This window comes from Porites lutea, chromosome 1 (genome assembly GCF_958299795.1).
Source record: "Porites lutea chromosome 1, jaPorLute2.1, whole genome shotgun sequence".
In the NCBI taxonomy this organism is placed as follows: Eukaryota; Metazoa; Cnidaria; class Anthozoa; order Scleractinia; family Poritidae; genus Porites; species Porites lutea.
The window spans coordinates 26,282,024-26,303,107 of NC_133201.1; the positions used below are offsets into that span (position 1 = coordinate 26,282,024).

Genomic DNA, 21,084 nt, shown 5'->3' on the forward strand with positions numbered 1-21,084 from the left:
GTCAAGGGTATCGACTGAGAGTACAGAACGATGTCAAGTTAAAAGTAAAGCGATTAAACAGACAATTATGAAAGGAAAAGGGTACCTTTGAGTGCAAAATCTGGGTTAACCACGAACCCGGAGCAGCCCTCACGAGCGAAAGATTGTCCCCCAGCGGTGGGGCCAAAGGCTTTGATAACCTGGGAACGAGGCTAGATAAACAAAATGGCGACCAGCGAGAAAGATCAAGCCGTTTTAGAAAGTATTTTTAATCCTTTGCTTCCCCTAGGTGATATTCCTCAAACGCAGCCTAAGAATGAAAATGACATCAATGAAGACAACAGAGAAGATTCACGAAGGGCGAAGGAGCTCGAGGCGATGGGTGTCGATAGAGCAGAGCAGGGAAATCTCGATGGAGCACTTGAGTGTTTTAACGAAGCTTGCGAGATATGTCCGTCTCGTTCATCTTGCTTTAACAACAGGGCTCAGCTTTGGAGATTGAAAGGTAATATTTTATAGTTAAAACTGTGAAAGGTTTGAACCCAGGAGTCATTTTAAAAGTAGGTTAAGTTTGATAGTCCAGGTGAACCAGGAGCTGAACAATCGATGAAATGGATAATCGGTGGCAATCGATAACAATCGATACCAATTAATCGGTTGATATTGATAATCGATGGACAATCGATCACGAAAATTTTTTGATTATTGATTATCATCGATTATCAATATCAATCGAAAATCGATGGGAATCGATCAATTAACATAATAGATTGTTATCAATATGCAATGTCAATCGATTACCTATTCAGTCAAACATTTCAATTGTCAATTTCATGGAGTACTAATAAAGTTACACATTTTCATATCATTGCTTTTTATTTGAGTAAAAACCAGCGAGTAGCAATGTGTAAACTTGTTTATTCGCCCACACGTTTTGCGCAAGTTTAAAATTCATAGAAACGTACTACGGATTTGTGTGTAAGAAAAACAAACCCCACTGTTATGCTTCAACGAAACAGCTGGCAAATTAGGCAAGGTGTGAAATATTTTATGCGTGATGTAACGTTTGGAGCCAACAGTTTAGCTAAGTATTTGTAAAATATATTCAATTTAATGCACACATTTTCTGTTACGTGGGGGTCTACACAGACATATAAAGAAAGAAGAAAAAAAAGAAATAACAATGAGCTTAATCGTGTTTGAATGACGACTGCGTCCCAGGTCAGTTAAATCTTTGCAATGAACTGGAAGCTAAATTGATCAAGTTTGTACTACTGACAACGAGATATGTTAATTGTCTTAATTATTTGTGCTGTTTTTCACGGAACCATATCAATGAACAATTCTCAAACTTTGCTACTGAGGTTTAAAAATAATATACGATCTGCGTACACTCCCGCGATACCTGAAGATACAGAGACATAAATTTAGTGCCAATCGATGGCAATCGATGAAGTTCGCGACCATTTAAGTGTGATTATTGATCAATCATCGATTGGCCGATGCCAATCAATGCTAATCAACAGTAATTAATCGATTGATCAATTGATTTTCCGATCATCGATTTTCATCGATTGTTCAGGTCCTGGGTGAACGTCGTCCTGAATAGGACTAGCCTGTTGTTGTTGACAGTGACTGACATTTCGACAGCATGTGTGGTAGTCATCTTCAGCATCAAAGTGAGTTGTATCACGTCAGTTGATGGTATTATACTCTGGTTACTGATTGGTCAATTATGTCACGATTTTATTGGTTGTCTGTCAGTTAAGCCATGATGTTATTGTTATCACTTTGATTCTGAAGATGACTACCGCACAGGTTGTCGATCGTTGTTAAAACATCAGTCACTGTCAACAACAAAAGTCCTATACAGGACTACGTTAAACTGGACGATCAAACTCAACCTACTTTTGAATTCTATAGTTAGTGAAGTAATATCAATTCTAGACCTTTTGTTGTCCTTTAATGGTAATGCACGAGAAGAGTTTGAGCAACATAAAATGAATACTGTCAAAGTTTTAAACCCCAAAGTCATTTCATAGGTAGGTTGAGTATGATCTTCTAGGTGCACGTAGTCCTGAATAGGACTGTTGTAGTTGACAGTGACTGACGTTTCGACAACTTGTGCAGTAGTCATTTTCAAAGTCAAAGTGAGTTGTGTCACGTCAGTTGATGGTATTAAACTCTGGTTATTGACCTGATTGGTCAATTAAGTCGTGATGTTATTGGTCATCTGTCAGTTTAGCCGTGACGTTACTGGCTATGAAGAATCATTATGTCATTGGTTCGTTTCCATCCATCTATTGTCACAGTCAAACAGTCGTATATTGGTAGTCAAAACTAACTACGAGCGGACATGACAACTGACAATTTGACTAACAATAAATGATTCTTTAACTGTAACATAGACAGATCGAAACGCACCAATGACATAACGACCATGCAACAACATGCACTTAACCGTGCCAAACCGCACCAAACAGCAATAATTTGTACCAAGGTGAACCAAACTACACTTTTTAACACAAACCCGCCTCAAAGCACCAAGTTGCACAAAAGTGCACCAATCTCCACAGGAATGCACCAACCTGCGCCAAACTGAACCAACATACACCAAACAGGACCAATCTGCATCAAGTTGCACCAAACTGCAAAATTCTGCACATAACTGCACTAATCTGCAATAAGTTGCGCCAAAATGAACCAAGTTGCACCAAACTGCACCACACTGAACCAACATGCACCAAACTGGACCAATCTGCATCAATTTGCACCAAACTGCAAAATTCTGCACATAATTGCACCAAAATGAACCAAGTTGCATCACACTGCACCAACTTGCACCTAGTTACCTTAAGGTGGCTCGACTGGATTTTTTGGGGTTGATACCTCCCAAGTTTGAGCATTAACTACGTCGGCATGAGTAAAGATATGAAAAGGTTACCACAACTGTATTAGGGAACGCGTCCAAATATCGGCATCGGGTCACACCGATGCCGATCAATTGGGCACCGATTTTTTCCGATTCCGTTGAAGGTCGGACCCGATTTTATCGGCACCGAATGAAACGGAATCGGCAACGGGTCTCAAGTCTTTATCGGGCCAATTAACAAAGGTCATCAAAAATATCTGGCAGCTCAAATAACCCGTCACAAAAGCAAAAGCAAAAGCGTGAATGTTGTTTTTTATAACCTTATCTTTCTTATAAATGTGTCTTGTTTGAACCGAAATTTAACGTCACAGTTTCGAACATTTGTTTGTATTTCCTATGACAGAGTATGACCAGAAAATATTAAATTTGTGTATCAAAATGGGCACGAGAAGAAACAGCAGGTCATTCAACAACGCTGAAGAGCATCTTTTGAGTGAACGACGGCGCAATGTACATTGCAAGTGTACGATCTCAAAATGATAGTTTTAACATAGCTTGAGCCTGTGCTAACCGGAACCCAAAACGCGTGATTATAGGAATCTTTGGAGGAATAAACAGTTTAGGACTGTAAACGAAAAAAATAGAAGTCAGAACATCCACGACCAAAATGCAAATGTTGTTACCATGTTGTGTACTTTAACTGCTAAATTGCCACAGGAGAGAAGAGGACATCGTCTGAGAATCAGGCTGCAACTTGTTTATTGGTTGCATATGAACTCAAAAAAGTGACTGATGGAGGCATTCAACTGTTTTTCTCTTTCTCGATTCTCTTTCCGCTATTAAATTGAGTCGAACTTACCGGATGTATGCACAGTTTGCTTTAGTTGAACACTCCGGTAAAAAAGGTTCTGATTTTTGTCAAAAAGTCAGCCACCTAGAGTCAAGTGCAAATTTTTCTAAGTGCTGAGAGTGGAAAGCAATTTCACGTGGCACCATGCTCAAGCTCACAGAACATACAGCAAAGTCGCTAAGCCATTCTCTCTTTGGTAGCTCCTGTATGAAACTTCGTTCCGTGTCTTCCGTGACTCGCGAGTGTGGGAATCTTTCAGTTCTTGTTGCTAATTCCCTGGAGACAATCTAAGGCCGCAATCTAATTGGTCAGTATTTTTTGCCTCAGATCGCATTACACCTTGCGTTTAGGATCGTTGAATAGCTTTGAATGAAAGACGCAAATTTTCGTAAAAGTTTATCCCGTGGTTTTATATTATCCATGGTTTTGCTCTCGCTCCGCTCGCTAGGAAACCCGTTGAGGTCTACTTGTAACAAGTCTATGAATCCAGTTGTGTTTCGAGAAAGTGAGTTCCGGTTGTGTTTTTGGATTGCACTGTTAGAAAGTATCGAGTAAAGAACACACTACTCAGTAAGGTGTTTTGTTTGCTATATATCAACGAAGAACAGTGCGTTTTGCTTCGTAATATTTAACTCCTTTTAATTTTCATAGAATAAATGTTATGGAGCAGCGTGGTGTTTGCGATCGACTGAAGGAAATACGTCTGCAAAACGCCGAAAATCACGTGTATAGGTAAGCATCAAATCAAAAAACTCGAAACACAACATGCAGGAACACACAATATTGCTATTTGTGATGGAGTAGCAAAAAGGTACAGTCGATTGAAATTATTTTGGAGTGAAACGACTCTTTCATTATTTGGTTGGTGACACGCTTCATTTTACATATCAGATAAAATAATATGACGATGACACATATGAACATCGGAATGTCAACCGGCTCCGATTGAATCGGCAAAGTTTTTATCGTAATCGGAAACGGCAACTGGTGCCTATAGATCGGTACCGATTCCGATCAATCGGAAAATTAATGGGGTCCGTTTCCCATGATCGGGTTCCCTACCGATATTTGGACGCGTTCCCTTATATAAAGATGAAAATTTCTCATGATCTGGGTTTTATTGCAATCGGAGTCGTCATGGCAACGTAATGACGCCATTACGTTTTTCATTTATCGTTGTGTTTCTCTGTACCAGGAGTTTTTTGAAGAAATCGCTTAAGGGAGTATGTGCCTGCCATAATTGCCTCCATTATGGCAAAGTTTGAAGAAATTCTATGAGAGCGTTTTCGAGATATTTTGAAATGCAGTTTTAAGAATCATCAAAGCAGTGAAATAGCATGCTAGCCGCTCAATTCGCTAATATTTTAAGAAAATGATAAGCTATGGGAACGCGGCTTCATCTCATAGTGGATTGATTCCATTGAAAACTGCATACAAAAGAAGAGGGGAATTGCCCAGGGCGATCACGTGTAAGAAGAATTTTATTAACTTGCATTCAGCTGCTTTTGATACAGTTTTTGGAGGTAATTTGTTCCATGCCTAAAAATTTCGCATTTTTCCAAAAACCGCTCGATAAATTTTTTTATAAATTCGACAATACCGAGATCAATCGTCAAGAAATATTCCCTGCAAGTTTTAAGAACATTGAAAACAGGGAAGGCTTTCAAATAGGGCCTCCTATATAGCCAATTTTTCCCCCAAATTTTGTGTTTACAAGCGAGCGTCCTCATTATTCACTGGCATTGTTTTCAAGTTTCATATACACGTGCACAACTAGCAAAAGATATAAATTTGCATCAAAAAGAACTCTTGATTACTTTCCGAAGAAATATCCGGTGTATGCTAATAATTGGCTTGTCGTCACAGATAGCAGTGAGAGCCGAAACGTTGAACGTCACGGCTCATCGTGTAGGATGCAATACTTAATTATCTTACCCGGGTTATAACATCACAGAAACTCTCACAAAGAGTTGTTCTGATGTTATAATTTATCACCAACCTCTTTACCCGTTCATTGGCATATCCCGGAGATTTAACCGAGGGTCCTTTTTGATGCAAATTCTCTCTTTTTGCTAAATGTGCACGTGTATATGAAACTTGAAAACAATGCCAGTGAATAATGAGGACGCTCGCTTGTAAACACAAAATTTGGGGGAAAAATTGGCTGTATTTGAGGCCCTATTTGAAAGCCTTCCCTGTTTTCAATGTTCTTAAAACTTGCAGGGAATATTTCTCGACGATTGATCTCGGAATTGTCGAATTTATAAAAAAATTTATCGGGCAGTTTTTGGAAAAATGCGAAATTTTTAGACATGGAACAAATTACCTCCAAAAACTCTATCAAAAGCATCTGAATGTAAGTTAATAAAATCCTTCTTACTCGCGATCGCCCAGAGCAATTCCCCTCTTTTTTTGTATGCAGTTTTCAATGGAATCAATCCACTATGAGATGAAGGCGCGTTCCCAAAGCTTGTCATTTTCTTAAAATATTAGTGAATTGTGCGGCTAGCATGCTATTTCACTGTTTTTATGATTCTTAAAACTGCATTTCAAAATATTTCGAAAACGCTCTCATAGAATTTCTTCAAACTTTGCCATAATGGAGGCAATTATGGCAGGTACATACTCCTTTAAGCGATTTCTTCAAAAAAACTCCTGGTACAGAGAAACACAAAGATAAATGAAAAACGTAATGGCGTCATTACGCTGCCATGACGACTCCGATTGCAATAAAACCCAGATCATAAGAAATTTTCATCTTTATGTAATACAGTTGTGGTAACCTTTTTTCCATATCTTTACTCATGCCGACGTAGTTAAGGCTCAAACTTGGGAGGTATCCCGCTAAAAAAATCCAGTCGAGCCACCTTAAACTGCACTACGTTTTAAGAAACTGCACCAACGTGCACGAAATTGCACCAGATTGGGCCACCTTGAACCAAATGCGCTAAGTTACACAAAATGCACCTACCTGCGCCAACCTGCACAAAGTTGCACCAAACTGCACCAATTTGAAGAAAGTTTTACTAAAATGCACCAGGTTGCACCAAACTGCAACAAGTTGGGCCAAGTTGCACCAACTGCACCAATCTGCACCAAACTGCACCAAGTTGCACCAATCCGCACCAAAATGCACCAAGCTGAACCAAACTGCTCCATTCTGCACCAAACTGCACCAATCTCTACCAAGTTTCACCAAACAGCACCAATCTGTACAAACTTGCACCAAACTGGACCAAGTTGCACCAATCTGCACCAACTTACAAGAAACTGCACCGAGTTGCGCCAAACTGCAGCAATCCGCAACAAGTTTCACCAAACTGTACAAATCTGCACCAAGTTAAACCAAACTGCACCTAGTTGAACCAATCTGCACCAAGTTGCACCAAACTGCACCAAGATGCAACACACTACACCAATCTATACCAAACTGCACCAAGTTGCTCCGAGTTCCACCAAACTGCACCAAGTTGCACCGAGTTTCACCAAACTACACCAATATGCACCAAGCTGAACCAAACTGCACCAATCTACACCAAGTTCCACCACACTGCACCAATCTGTACCAAACTGCACCAAGTTGCATCACACTGCACCAAGATGCACCAATCTCCACCAAGCTGTACCAAACTGCACCAAGTTGCACCAAACTACACCAATATGCACCAAGTTGCACCAAAATGCATCAATCTGCACCAGTCTGTACCAAAGTGCACCGAGTTGCACCAAAATGAGGAAGGTTGCACCAATCTGCACCAAGTTGCACCACACTGCACCAATCTCTACCAAACTACACCAATATGCACCAGGTTGCACCACACTGCACCAAGTTGCACCAATATCGACCAAGATGCACCAATCTGCACCAGTCTGTACCAAACTGCACCAAAATGCACCAAGTTGCACCAAAATGCACAAGGTTGCACCAATCTGTAACAAACTGCACCAAGTTGCATCAAACTACACCAATATGCACCAAGTTGCACCAATCTGCACCAGTCTGTACCAACCTGCACCAAAATGCATCGAGTTGCTCCAAAATGCACAAGGTTGCACCAATCTGTACCAAACCGCACCAAACTGCACCAACTTGCATCAAACTGCACCAATATGCACCAGTTTGAACCACAATGCACCAATCTGCACCAAGTTGCACCAAACTGCACAAGGTTGCACCAATCTGTACCAAACCGCACCAAACTGCACCAACTTGCATCAAACTGCACCAATATGCACCAGGTTGAACCAAACTCCACCAATCTGTACCAAACTCCACCAAGTTGCACCTCATTGCACCAAGATGCACCAATCTCCACCAAACTGCACCAAACCGCACCAGGTTGCACAAAACTACACCAATATGCACCAACTTGCACCAAGATGCACTAATCTGCACCAGTCTGTATCAAACTGCACCAAAATGCACCGAGTTGCACAAAATGCACAAGGTTGCACCAATCTGTAACAAACTGCACCAATATGCACCAGGTTGAACCACACTGCACCAATCTGCACCAATCTGTACCAGACTCCAGCAAGTTGCACCTTACTGCACCAAGATGCACCAATCTCCACCAAGCTACACCAAACTGCACCAAGTTGCACCAAACTACACCAATATGCACCAACTTGCACCAAGATGCACCAATCTGAACCAGTCTGTACCAAACTGCACCAAAATGCAGAACGTTGCACCAATCTACACCAAGTTGCAGTACACTGAACCAATCTGTACCAAACTGCACCAAGTTGCACCAAACTGTACCAAGGTACATCAAACTACACCAATATGCACCAGGTTGCACCAAACTGCACCATTCAAGCCATGATACAGTTGCAGGTTAGATAAAAATAGTTATACTAATAATAATGATGATGATAATAATACTAAAAACAATAATAATGGTTAGTTTGGCAATTTTGATTGGTCCTGTGTACCAAACTACACCAATATGCACCAAGTAGCACCAAGATGCACCACACTGCGCCAGTCTGTACCAATCTGCACCAAGTTGCACCACACTGCACCAAGATGCACCAATCTGCACGAAGTCGCACCAAGTTGCACCGCACTGCATCAATCTGCACCAAGTTGCACTGCGTTTCACTAAACTGCACCAAGTTGCACCACACTGCCCCAATCAGTACCAAACTGCACCAAGTTGCACCAAAGTGCACCAAGTGGCACCAAGATGCACCAGTCTCCAACAAGTTCCACCACACTGCACCAATCTCTACCAAGCTGCACCAACTTCCACCGAGTTCCACCAAACTGCACCAAGTTTACCCAGAGCAGACCAAGTTGAACCAAACTACACCAATATGTACCAAGTTGCACCAAGATACACTAATCTGCACCAAGTTGCACCAAACTGCACCAATCTGCACCAATCTGTACCAATCTGCACTAAGTTGCACCAGAATGAACGAAGATGCATCAATCTGCGCCAAGTGTCACCGAGTTTCACCAAACTGCACCAAGTTGCATCAAGATGCACCAATATGCACCAAGTTGCACGAAGATGCTCCAATCTGTACCAAACTGCACCAAGTTGCACCAAACTGAACTAAGTTCCACCACACTGTACCAATCTGCACCAATGTCAGAAGTTGCATCTCCCAGCACCAAGATGCACCAATCTTCACCAAGTTGCACCGAGTTTCACCGAACTGCACGAAGATGCACCAAACGGCACCATTCTGCACCAAGTTGCACCGCACTGCCCCAATCAGTACCAAACTGCACCAAGTTGCACCAAGATGCACCAATATCCACCAAGTTGCACCAAGATGCTCCAATATGCACCAAGTTGCACCATAGTGCACCAATCTGTACCAAACTGCACCAAGTTGCCTAAACTGCACTAAGTTGCACCACACTGCACCAATCTGTACCAATCTGCACCAAGTTGCACCACACAGCACCAAAATGCACCAATCTGCACCAAGTTGCACCGAGTTTCACCGCACTGCACGGAATTGCACCAAACCGCACCATTCTACACCAAGTTGCACCACACTGCCTCAATCTGTACCAAACTGCACTAAGTTGCACCAAAGTACTCCAATATGCACCAATTGGCACCAAGATGCACCAATCCGCACCAAGTTGCACCAATCCGCACCAAACTGCATCAAGATGCACCAATCTGCATCAAGTTCCACCGAGTTGCATCAAACTGCAGCTGCACCAAGTTGCACTAAACTACATTAAGGTGATTCCCTATTTTTGCATTGCGCATCTCTTACTGCGCATAACAAGATGGCTTCCGTAAAAAAGAGCATGTGAAGTAACATTATTGAAAGAAGTTGACCGAAGAGAAACGCTATTGCAATTTTTGCTTGTGGTTGTTTCTTGCCGAGGTGAGACTCAGTGTGGTGAGAATGTGCATAACGTAAGCAGTACGCGTGTTGCTGAGTTCGACTTCCTCACGGAGAACCTCGATAGTGGATGTTTAATTTGCGCTTATTCACTTTGATTTTCATTTAAACGCTTTCTTTATCACATTGTGTACTAAATGTGATATCTCGATGTAAATTCTGTAAAAACAGATTTTTTAATACTTTCTTCCCCCTTTCACATACATTCTATTTTGAAACTCGCCCTAGTCCTCTCTCAAAAATCAATGAAAATGCTTTTGGTGCTCACTTTCTGCAGCTCTACAGCAAAAACGAGAACGATGACCCCCATTTTTTATTTCATGATTTTAATAAGGACAGTGCTTCCTTTCGGTCAAAAAAAAATTGGCGCAAATCTATGTTCAGTTTTTTGGCAGTTTTACTGAATTGTACGGATTGAGCTATCACGTGTTGAATAGCGCGTGTCCAATTGAATTCTACTTTGGAGCGTAAAGTAAAAACAAGGGCATTAACAGGCATTTTTATGGTACACAAAGGGATAAACAATACATTAAAGTCAAATTCTGTGCGATACCACATGCATCATTGAAAAAATCTTTCCTTTTTGTCTAGTTTTGGGCTGCGCGCGCTTTTTGTCAAAGGGTTCAAAATAGCCGTATTTGTCAGCATTGTGACGTCAAAACGAGCACGGTGACCCCCACTTTTTATTACTTTTTTATCATCTTCTTGACTTGTTACATCAGTGTACCAAGTTTCATCTACAATCTATGTTAGGTTCTTTTACTAGGGAATCACCTTAATATGTACCAATCTACGCCAAGTTTCAAGGAACTGCACCAAGTTGCACCACACTGCACCAATCTCTACCAAGTTGCACCGAGTTCCACCAAACTGCACCAAGTTGGACCGAGTTTCACCAAAGTAGACCAAGTTGCACCAAACTACACCAATATACACCAAGTTGCACTAAGATACACCAGTCTGCACCAGGTTGCACCAAACTGCACCAAGTTACACCACATTGCACCAAGTTGCACCACACTGCACCAAGATGAATTAATCTTCACCAAGTTGCACCAATCTTCACCAAGTTGCACCGAGTTTCACCAAACTGCGCCAAGTTGCACCAAACTGCACCATTCTGCACTAAGTTGCACCACACTGCACCAATCTCTACCAAGCTCCACCAAGTTGCACCGAGTTCCACCAAACTGCACCAATTTGGGCCGAGTTTCAGCAAAGTAGACCAAGTTGCACCAAACTACACCAATATGCACCAGGTTGCACCACAATACACCAATCTGCACCAAATTGCACCAATCTGCACCAATCTGTACCAATCTACACCAAGTTGCACCCCACTGCACCAAGATGCATCAATCTGCACCAAGTTGCACCGAGTTTAACCAAACTGCACCAAGTTGCACCAAGTTGCACCAATTTGCACCAAGTTGCAGCAAGATGCTCCAATCTGCACCAAGTTGCACCAAACTGCACCAAGTTACACATTGCACCAAGTTGCACCACACTGCACCAAGATGAATTAATCTTCACCAAGTTGCACCAATCTTCACCAAGTTGCACCGAGTTTCACCAAACTGCGCCAAGTTGCACTAAACTGCACCATTCTGCACTAAGTTGCACCACACTGCACCAATCTCTACCAAGCTCCACCAAGTTGCACCGAGTTCCACCAAACTGCACCAATTTGGGCCGAGTTTCAGCAAAGTAGACCAAGTTGCACCAAACTACACCAATATGCACCAGGTTGCACCACAATACACCAATCTGCACCAAATTGCACCAATCTGCACCAATCTGTACCAATCTACACCAAGTTGCACCCCACTGCACCAAGATGCATCAATCTGCACCAAGTTGCACCGAGTTTAACCAAACTGCACCAAGTTGCACCAAGTTGCAGCAAGATGCTCCAATCTGCACCAAGTTGCACCAAACTGCACCAATCTGCACCAAGTTGCACCACACTCCATCAATCTGTACCAAACTGCACCAAGTTGCACCAAAATGCACAGAGATGCACCAATCTGTACCAATCTGCACCAAGTTGCACCACACAGCACCAAGATGCACCAATCTGTGCCAAGTTGCACCGAGTTTCATCGAACTGCACCAAGTTGCGCCAAGCTGCACCATTCTGCACCAAGTTACACCACACTGCCCCAATCAGTAGGAAACTGCACCAAGTTGCACCGAGTTGCACCAAACTGCATCGAGATGTACCAGACTGTACCAAGTGGCACCAAGATGCACCTATCTGCACCAAGTTGCACCACTCTGCACCATTCTGTACCAAACTGCATCAAGTTGCACTAAAGTACACTACTTGCACCAAGTTGCATCAAGATGCAGCATTCTGCACCAAGTTCCACGGAGTTACAGCAAACTGCACCAAGTTGCACTAAACTACACCAATATGCACCCGGTCACACCAAACCACATTAATTTGTACCAATCTGCACCAAGTTTTACGAAACTGCACCAAGTTGCACCACACTGAACCAATCTCTACCAAAGCTGCACCAAGTTGCACCGAGTTCCACCAAATTGCACCAAGTTGGACCGAGTTTCACCAAAATGCACCAATTTGCGCCAAACTACACCAAAATGCACCAAGTTGCACCAAGAAACACCAATCTGCACCAAGTTGCACCATACTGCACCAAGATGCACCAACCTGCACCAAGTTGCAGCGAGTTTCACCAAACTGCACCAAGTTGCACCAATCTGCACCAAGTTGCGCCAAACTACGCCAATCTGCACCAAGTTGCACTACACTGCACCAATATGTACCAAACTGCTCCAAGTTGCACCAAAGTGCACCAAGTTGCACCGAGTTGCACCAAACTGCGCCAAGTTGCACGAAACTACACCAATATGTACCAAGCCGCACCAAGATGCACCAATCTCTACCAAGTTGCACCAAACTACACCAATCTGCACGAAGTTGCACCACACTGCACCAAGATTCACCAATCTGCACCAAGTTGTACCGAAGTGCGCCAGGTTGCACCAAACTACACCAAGATGCACCAATCTGCACCAAGTTGCACCAAACTGGACAAATCAGCACCAAGTTACACCAACCTGCATTAATCTGTACCAAACTGCACCAAGTTGCACTAAATTACACCGATATTCACTAAGATGCACCAATCTGCATCAAACTGCACAAAGTTTCACCAGACCGCACCAATCTGCATCAATTTGCACCACACTGCACCAATCTGTACCAAAGTGCAGCAAGTTTCACCGAGTTGCATCAAACTGCAGGAAGGTGCACCAAGGTGCACAAATCTGCACCACGTTGCACCAAATTGCAATACGTTGCACCAAGTTCACCTAGTTGCACCAAACTGCACCAAGTCACACCAGGATGCACCAATCTGCCCCAAGTTGCACAAAACTGCACCAAGTTGCGCCAAACTGCACCAGGTTGCACCACACTGCATTAATTTGTACCAAATTACACCAAGTTGCACCGAGTTGCACCAAACTGCACCGAGTTGCACCAAACTGCACCAAGGTGCACCAAACTACACCAATATGCACCAAGATGCACCAAACTGCACCAAACTGCACCAAATTGCATCAGACCGCACCAGTCTTCACCATGTTGCACCACACAGCATTAACATGTACCAAAGTGCACCAAGTTTTACCGACTTGCACCAGACTACACCAATATGCACCACGATGCACCAAGTTGCACCAAACTGCACCAATCTGCACCAATTTGCACCACACTGCATTAATATGTACCAAACTGCACCAAGTTGCACCGAGTTGCACCAAACTACACCAATATGCACTAAGTCGCACCAAGATGCACCAATCTGCACCAATCTGTACCAAACCTCACCAAGTTGCACCAAACTACACCAATATCCACCAAGTCGAACCAAGTCGCACCAAACTGCAGTAAGTTGCACCACACTGCACCAATCTGTACCAAACTGCATCAAGTTGCACCAAGTTGGGCTAAGTTGCCCCAAAGAGTACCAAGCTGCACCAGCCTTCACCAATCGGCATTTAACTGCACCAAAATGCACTAATAGGCACCAACGTGCACCAATCTGTACCAAGTTTGTCCAAACTGCACCAATGTGCACATAACTCTACCAAACTACACCACTCTTCACCAAACTTCAGCAATCTACAACAATCTGCATTAAATTTTAGTAATCTGTACCAAGTTGCACCTAACTGCATCACAGAAGCATTCAGCACCAATTTGCACCAAACTTAACTAGTCTAAACCATACCGCTCCAATCTGTACCATGTTGTACCTAACTTCACCAAAGTGCACCAAGTTGCACTTGTGTGATGTCCATGATTGAAAACAGTCTCAAAATTTGCCAGCAAATATTTTTGGCAATTTTGGCCAAAAATATTTAAAGAAAACTGCTTTTAGAAATGTATATTTAGAGGAAATAGAAAATATAGCAAGAATAAGAAATTTAACAAGGATTGCAAGGTGTAGCAAAAATTTGCCAGTAAATATTTGTCGCAATTTTTGCAAAAACATGATTAATAGAAACTGCTTGCAGAAAACTGAAGAAGTCGGCAAAAATCTAAAAAGTAACAAGAATTTTAATTTCCACAAATGATCACTCTGATAAATATCGCAAGAATAACAAAGTAGGCTAAAATTCAGATTTATAAAGAAAAAGGTAAAGAAGGCCGTATAGAAGTCCGCAAATTTCGCAAAAATGGAAAAAGTAACAAGAATTTTTGTTGTAATATTAATAGCAACAACAACAAAAAACGCTAACAAGTATCGCCAGAATAACAAATTAAGCGAGAGTTCACACTTATAAGGGAGTGTAGCAAAGAAGGCCTTCTAAAAGTCTACAATTTTTGCAAAAATCGCAGAAGTAAAAAGAATTTTAATTGGAAAAAGAAACCACGTAAACAAATATCGAATCAATACCAAGAGTAACGAATTTAGCAAAAGTTTATAGTTATAAAGAACAAAGGTCAAGAAGGTCCTTCAGAAAAAATTCGGAACTGAATAAAATTTTGTGAGACACTAGCAAATTTCGCAAAAGTAGCAAGAATAACAAATGTAAATAAATTATAGGCTTGTTAATGACAAAGGCAAAGAAGGGCCTCGAGATATGCGATATTTGCAAGTAAGTGTCTCACAAATTAAAGTTTTCTTGTGAATCATTTTATTGCTAAAACTGCGAAAAAAAAATTCGCGACTACGTTCAATCCTAGACATATCTCGTTGCATTTGTTTAACAAGAAGTGGCCCCTCATATAAGACGTACAATAAGTTTTAGACCGTATTTGGTCTACAAAAAAAAATAAAATAGTCGCTGAAATTGTTGGTAGCCCTGGCCGTTTTTTCGCCTCGATAAGACTGTCCCCCCACAACCTGCAAAAATCCCACGGGTAACCCGCTTTCGATACGGACCACCTCGGCTCCGTGTGAGCGCCGCGCGTCGCCGTGCATCCGTCGTATGAGCGCCTGACATAAGACGAAACCTTCTTGCACGCTTGTGTGGATCCTGACGAGCAGCATGGAAAAGTATAATACGGCATCACCCGACGAGCGAAGCGAGAAGGGTAGCCTCGTATTATACTTTTGCATGCTGCTGCCTAGCATGTCTATCATTCAATATAATCCGGAGAAAGGCATGTTTCGTGTCTTAAAATTCTCCATCTAATTTTCAGTCTGTTAACAACACAACAATCGAACGACGACGAAAAACAAGACAATTTTTTCCCCTGTCCGTCAAGAAAGGATAAGAGAGACCAACGACAAAACGAACACACGCTCCTTTTAAGGCCGCACTGACAGTAAAGTTCGCACTTAATTTTTTCAATAGCATATAAATGTTAGTTGATATATTGAGCAAACTAATAAAGAACTGTTTCCGAAATCTGGGGAAAAATTCCGGCTTTTTAGGGGATTTAAAAGTTCTTGACCTCAAGTTCGCTGTGCATGTATGTTCTGTAGCACTTTGTAATGCCCGTCGCACTTTGTAATAAAAGTGTTGCATGTTCTATTCTGTCTTGTATGCTAGCTAGTACGCTTAGTACAGCCATATTCTTTTATCTGGGTATTTTATTCCACCCTAGTCACGTTAGTACGGCCATATTCTATGATGTTCTTACTTTATTCCGCTTTGCTCTTGTTCGTCTTAATACATTAGTACGCTCAGTACGGCTAGGTGTTTTGTATGTTGGTATTTTATTTGGTTTTAGTACGGCCATGTTATAATAATAATAATAATAATAATAATAATAATAATAATAATAATAATAATAATAATAATAATAATAATAATAATAATAACAATAATAATAATAAATGTTATTTAGCCAGGGTTATCTCTTCAGCATAAAATGCTGCTATCAATGAGGGCCCTGGGAAAAAAAAAAAAAAAAAAAAAAAAATATATATATATATATATATATATATATATATAACTAGCCTAAATTACAGTAACTAAAAATACCCTAAAAGTTAAAAATACAACAAGATTAAGAAATTGTTTAAAAAAGCTAAAATACAGCAATTAAAATGGATTTAAAAGCTAAACTAATACAAAAACTTAACAAGTAACTAAAAAACTTTTGATCTATATAATTCCAAAATACGAGTTTTCAAAATCACAACTGACTTAGAATCCTTCATTTCACTTGCAATATTATTAAAAAGTTTACATCCATTAAAATAAAAAGACTTCCTTGCCGTCTCAGTTCTGACTTTGGGGAGCAGCAAGTTGTGCCCACTTCCCCTCGTGTTGTGGACTGTTCTAAAAACCTTAAAATAATCTTTAAAAAACATTGGAGGGGATCCCTTCAAGCATTTAAAAGTCAAATTGATAGTGTACATATCACGCCTTATAGACAAGGGAAGCCACTTCAAATTCTTCTCGGCGTCTGAATCTTTGGTCTTCAACAATCTTAGCTGCCCTTCTTTGTGCTCGATCTAACTTATCACGTTCTATTTTCCCAATGCTGCTCCAAGCAACATCGCAATAATCCATAACCGGCAGAACAAGAGACTGATAAACTTTATTGGCTTCATCGACAGTTAGATTGTTTCTAATTCTTCCGAGGACACTAATTCTCTTGGAAATCTTAACCAATATCTTATCCACGTGCTGTTTGAAATTGAGATTTGCATCTATTAGCACACCAAGGTATTTGTAATGTTGTGCTTGATTTATCGGCTTATCCCCGAGGAATAAGCTAAATGGCCCATCTGAAAGGGTAGCCGAAGCGATTCGTTGTTGAGTGCCGAAAGGAACGTATTCGGTCTTCACAGGATGAATGCACAGCTTATTAAGATGGGTCCAGGACTGCAACTGTTTTAGATCTTTATTCAAAACGGTACTTTTGTTTCCGATATTGGATTCAGCGTAGAAAAGGACAGCATCGTCCGCATAAAGTAGGATCTTTGACTGAAGTAAACAGTTGGGCAAGTCATTGATGGAAATCGAAAACAAAATCGGACCAAGTATGGACCCTTGTGGGACGCCAGATTTTATCTGCTGAGGTGCAGACTGTGCGCTGCCATAGACAACAGATTGACATCGACTCGTAAGATAGTTCTTAAACCACCTCAGTTCATGGTTGTTGATACCATACCCAGGCAGTTTCTTTAGGAGAAGTTGGTGATTTACACTGTCGAAGGCTTTTCGAAAGTCGACGAACACCGCTGCTGTAACACAGCCTTCGTCAATGCCTTTCCTAATACAATCCGTGAAGTATGTAACCGCGTCCTGGGTAGAATGATTTTTTCGAAAACCACAGGAAGGGAGATAGCTGACTGGACTTAACTAAATGTTGGAGGTGCTGTATTTGCACGGATCTTTCAAGGATCTTCGAAGCCACCGGTAAAACGGAGATGGGACGGTAGTTATCCATACACTTCTTATCCCCATCTTTATAAAGTGGAACCACCCTTGCATATTTCCATTCCTCCGGTAAAACTGCAGAAGAAATCGAAAGATTTATTATGATTGTTAGCGGAGCTGAGATGCTTGGAGCCGCATCCTTTAGTAAACGGGCTGGAATTCCGTCAAGTCCTGTACCATTCGATGTTTTAAGCAGCCTAAGTTGACAATGAACAAACTCAGCTGATACTGGTTTCAAAGAGAACAAAGATTGACTTGAATTATTCAAACATGCTTCTGTGCGCAGCTGGTTCCAGTTAAGAGGTGGAATACTAGAAAGCAACTTTTCCACAACATTTGTAAAATATGTGCAGAAACCGTTTGCAATAGTAAGGGCATCCATGGTTGTTTTTCCATCTACTGTGATAGGCTCAATAGAAGCTGACGGTTGAGATTTGTTGGGAAGGACTTTCTTAGCAGCTTTCCAGAAATTCTTGGGATCATCAGAATTTTCGTCTATGATTCTGCGGTTGTGGCTGGATTTCGCTTTTCTAATCATGGCAGTAACCTGATTTCTCAAACTCTTGTATCTAGACCAGTGTAATTCGGTGTTTGTCCTGCGAGCTTGGCGGTAAAAATGATCTCTCTCGGCCATTACTTTCTTTATCTCGTTTGTCAACCAAGCGATGTTTCTGCCGCGAACTTTCTTTTCAATTTGAGGTGCATGGTTATCAGCCACGTGCAAGAAACATGTTTTGAAGTTCAACCACGCATTATCGACGTCCTGACACTCACTGAGGTTGTCCCAGGAGACAGATGACAGATATTCAGTAAAACGTGTAGGACAATACTTGCTGTAGTTTTTGCATTTTATCGTTCGTGGTTTAAACTTTAGCGAGTTCAACTTTCTTACAAAAGCCGTCATGTCATGATCACTGAGTGCTGACTTGACCACCTTGACTAAGGTAATATTCTGTGGTTGAGAAGTACAGATAGAGTGGTTTTCGTTTGAGTGTCGTAAAACCAAAACCAAAGTAATTACTCTGGCCAATCACATAGGACACAGACAATACATTGAACCAATCAAAACTCGAAGTAATTACATGTGGCTGACGCAAAGCGCGGGAAAATGCATGCGAGCGCGTCACAATTGGCTTTGGTTTTACTTCTGATTGGATGAAAAGGTGGCGCGAATCTTTTAAGCCAATCGCATCGTGTAGAAAGTGCAAAACCAATTACTTTTCGACACTCAAATGAAAACCGCTCTAATGTCAATAAGAGTTTGCGATTCCCTTGTGACTCTTATAGGCGCATTAACAACCTGTGTCATGTTCATGCTTTGAAGAATGCTATTGAGCTTCTTTGTTTCTCCCTGACACCTCGCACCAGGTGAAAAATTACAATTTAAATCGCCCATTATAATCACGTCTTTCTTTTCGGCATTGGCAACTTCTAAAACATTCTCAAACGACGACATAAACTCCACATCCAAGAAATCAGATCCATCTGGGGGACGATAAAATGTTCCCAACAGAATCCCTTTGAATGAGGCTGAATAAGTTCTATCCAGATAGCTTCTAGCTCGGGTTTTTCTAAATCGTCTCTTCTAAGAGCCGATAAAGAATCCGCTAAATAAACACAAGAACCCCACCACCTCTGTGATTACTCTGTCGATCCTTTCGGTAAAGTTTATGTATGTTGGTATTTTGCGGGGGTCTTAGTGCTCTAGTACAAATAGAACGGCCATCTTCTATTTATGTTGGTATTTTATTCCGTCTTAGTATGTTGGTACGCTTAGTACAGCCATGTTTTATGTATATGTTAGCCATGTAAGTTTGTCAACCGAATAATGCATCCATCTCACAGTCGTATGATCGCGTAATCGAATACAAGCTAAAGAGCTAAATACGTTGTTCAGGTGTACTAAAGAAAAATAAAGAAAATTCATTCCTAAACTTGGCATAGTATATTACCTTAGTCACTCAAGTTACCCTAGTCAACCTAGTCACCCTAGTCACCTTAGTCACCCAAGTTACCCTAGTCAACCTAGTCACCCTAGTCACCTTAGTCACTCAAGTTACCCTAGTCAACCTAGTCACCCTAGTCACCTTAGTCACCCAAGTTACCCTAGTCACCCAAGTTACCCTAGTCAACCTAGTCACCTTAGTCACCCTAATCACCCTAATTACCCAAGTCACCTTAGTCACTGTTGTCACCTAAGTCACACTAGTCACCTAAGCACACTTTTAACGCAAATGTTCTCATACCCACATTGAGTCGCACAAGGTCTGTTCTAGTTTTGCTTTGTTTACATTAATGATTAAGTTGTACATGAAGGAATTAAAGTGCCAATAACCTAAAAAACTTTATTATGTTAACACCTTAATACAACAACTACCCGAGACTCTTGCTGTTCCGCTGACCATGAAATTGACAGGCTCATTTGTGACTTCTTAAGACATAAATTCAGGAAGTAAATAAACGGGACTTTATGCATGCTTATTTCTTTCGTGGGGTCTTCAGTATTGTTACATCTCACTGAAACTCATCTTACTGGCTTGTTTTCAGTTTGTCAAATGGAGGAAATATTTCTAAAAAATCCATACCTACTTCCTAAAATAGCAGCAAATTTGAACGCGTTCAAAAACATTTAACAAAGTCATGTTATGTAAAAATCGAAAAATTTTCCCAGAGGTTCTCGTAACTAAGTATACTGTCAATTAAAGAAGTAAAAATTTTAGGTTATGGACACTTAAGGTATATCTTTTGGGACATACTGTATTGACCGATATCTCTTTTAGGGGATGTAACCCGTGCATTAGAAGACTTGGACAAAGCAATTGACTTGGCTAAAGGCCGTGGTACTGCAGCAGCACAGGCCTACACACAGCGAGGCTTGATCCATAGGCTGAATGGAGAGGAGGACAGAGCACGAGAAGACTTTGAAAAGGCTGCAGCGTTAGGCAGCGCCTTTGCTAAATCAGTGGTTGTACAGATGAATCCCTATGCTGCAATGTGTAACAGGATGCTTACTGAAGCTATTAACAAACTGAAAGGAGAAGATTGTTGGAATTAGGATGTTTTATTTAAGACAATGTAGATGTGGTTTGATACTCTGCGTGTGATTGGTTGCTTACGTAAGTTT

The 21,084-nt window shown here is 41.3% G+C and overlaps 1 protein-coding gene across 1 annotated transcript; it reads left to right on the forward strand.

Moving 5' to 3' along the window:
- Positions 1 to 200: 200 nt before the first annotated feature.
- LOC140947097 (tetratricopeptide repeat protein 36 homolog) lies at positions 201 to 21,084 on the forward strand. The gene is made up of 2 exons (XM_073396180.1): positions 201 to 484; positions 20,741 to 21,084. The coding sequence occupies exons 1-2, from the start codon at positions 205 to 207 to the stop codon at positions 21,013 to 21,015; spliced, it is 555 nt and encodes a 184-aa protein (XP_073252281.1). The 5' UTR covers positions 201 to 204; the 3' UTR covers positions 21,016 to 21,084.

Excerpts from the sequence above, each read along its gene's own strand:
- LOC140947097 (XM_073396180.1), top strand. The coding sequence starts at position 205 with ATGGCGACCAGCGAGAAAGATCAAGCCGTTTTAGAAAGTATTTTTAAT. Across the intron at positions 485-20,740 it reads TCAGCTTTGGAGATTGAAAG|GGGATGTAACCCGTGCATTA; the intron begins GTAATATTTTAT and ends TATCTCTTTTAG.